The 2257-nt window shown below is 43.5% G+C and overlaps 1 protein-coding gene across 1 annotated transcript in view; it reads right to left on the bottom strand.

The window, feature by feature from the left end:
- The window catches only part of F2RL1 (F2R like trypsin receptor 1), an 11573-nt gene extending 10343 nt beyond the window's left edge, over positions 1-1230 (bottom strand). Inside the window, exon 1 of the mRNA XM_072416293.1 lies at positions 1076-1230. Within this exon, the coding sequence (XP_072272394.1) occupies positions 1076-1139 (64 nt within the window). The 5' untranslated portion in view covers positions 1140-1230. The remainder of the gene's footprint in view (positions 1-1075) is intronic.
- Positions 1231-2257: the final 1027 nt, after the last annotated feature.

Genomic DNA, 2257 nt, shown 5'->3' with positions numbered 1-2257 from the left:
GAAGGATCTCTGCTTAACCTCTTCTAAACCTTGGATGGGAAAGTGGTCCAACCACATTCACAAGCGTTCGGAAGGGCAGTAGGTGACCCATGATCCTTTGCAACATGTGGCTAGAAAACTGCAACAGCTCACTACAGCGTTCATCAAACATTAACGAGTAATTATATCAATACCTTCCTCACCGCTCCCTGGTATGTGGATTTAGTAATGGGGACAAGTTACCCTCGGGTTGGAAGCCACTCATATGAACTTTGGCTTTCTTTTTTTGCTTGGATTAACCCCTAAAATTCTCTTTTGTGTTTTCCCTACAACATTTATATAGCTGAGCACTGATTGGGGATCACTGAACTGTGACAAAGCAAATACGGTTGTGGCGGCCATCCTACTCCATCTACACGCCCAAACACAACAATGTATTCACCACCCACAACGTACATTCACCTGAGTATTATCACTACCGTTGTATTATTATTTCCAAAACACAACGTTTACTAAAATGTCACAGATATTATTATTTATAATAAATTTACCAGCCGACAATTCATTCAGCTTAAAATGACAAGTTGCTGTCTCTAGCTATAGCACATTTGTTTTTGTATTGTAATGCAGTCCGGTATGTGATCCTGCCAGAAGATCCGTTGATTGTCCATTTCCTAGAAAAGTACAATCACGGTTTGTTCTATTGATTGCCGGAGCGTTGTCACCCTGTTCCAGAGAATGACTTACTTCTAATTGGACTTTGTGTGGTTTGTTCTATGTTGGATTCTTTTATAAATGAAGAGTGTAGAGTAAAAAGGAATTCTATCCATACAGAATACAATATTGGTCATCCCCACCTCCTAGATTGCAAGCTCTTCGGGGCAGGGTCCTCTCCTGTGTCACTGTCTGTGACAGCGCTGCATAATATGTTGGCGCTACATCAATCCTGTTTATTATTAATAATTACAATGGACATTCCAGGGTCCATGAACTTGTATTCGGCCTCCAGCTTCTGTACAAGGGGTGACCTAGGAAGTCTCACGTGACCAGGCATGCTGAGCCTTGTAGTACACCAATAATAAAAGGCAGCACTTACCAGTTACAGCTAGGACGCAGGCAGACAATAGCACAGCTCCGACCAGGAGCCCCGGGCCCCTCATAGCAGTACTCAGCGCGGTGCTCCAACAAAGTACGGTCCGACTCACAAACTCTCCCGGGGAAATGCCGGAGCCAAGTCACCCAGCTCGGAGATACTCCAGGCCCTGACGTCACCTGCCAGAACCACGCCCCTTCATAAGTTTCACTGAAACCAGTACCTGTGTGAGGGCGGGTTCTCATCCACACCACGCCCACTCTCACCGGCCGTTTGTGTCTGACGTCATAAGCCAGGTATGCGAAGGGCTTTGAGGTCAGAGATTGCTCAGTGTGGTGTCATGGTGAGGTCAGAGGCGGGAAGACAAATAATAGGAAGTGTGGGGGGAGGAGGGGGCAATGTTAGCTGGGAAAGAAGTCTAAAAGTTTCCAACACTTGGCCAGGATAGCCTCTGAGCTATGTGAATGGGAATATATCACAATGAATGAAGAAGAGACCCTGTGTGGAAATTGAGGAAAGAGGAGCAGGTTGGGACACAGGTGCATGGTGCTGAGAATGATTGAAGGTAAATTGTGCTGAATGTTAGGCATGGCATAATGTAACATGGATAAATATATTGTATACAATACACAGACAGGAATAATACTTCATAATATTGTGCTGTCATTCCAACTCATAGGCAGCAATATAAAAAAATCCGCCTCTACCTGTCCCCAGAGACCACCAAACTCCTTGTACACGCTCTTATCTGTCATCTGGACTACTGTAACCTCCTCCTCTCTGGTATTCCACTAAACCGGCTCTCCCCTCTACAAACAATAAAGAAATGTTGGTGCCTGGGATTAGAACAACCTCACATTGTGGTATACTCCCCGAAAATATACCTATTTGTTTTCATTGGCAGCAAAAATATGGGGCATTTTAGAGATATACCACTACGTACACTGATTAAAAGATATTATTTTATTACAACATCAATATTAAAGCATGCAAAGAAAAAAATGATGTATATCAAGCAGCTACTTCCATTGTAATATTTGTCCAAAATATTGAAAACGCAGTTTTGGTTCCCAGAACTGACAAAAGCTGTTCATCATACAGCTAATATTTAATACTGTGCTGTTATCCAACTCATGGAAACTATATAAAATCCGCCCCTACCTGCCCCCAGAGACCACCAAACTC

This window comes from Pyxicephalus adspersus, chromosome 6, assembly GCF_032062135.1.
Source record: "Pyxicephalus adspersus chromosome 6, UCB_Pads_2.0, whole genome shotgun sequence".
NCBI lineage: Eukaryota > Metazoa > Chordata > Amphibia > Anura > Pyxicephalidae > Pyxicephalus > Pyxicephalus adspersus.
This window is presented reverse-complemented; position numbering and strand designations above follow the sequence as displayed.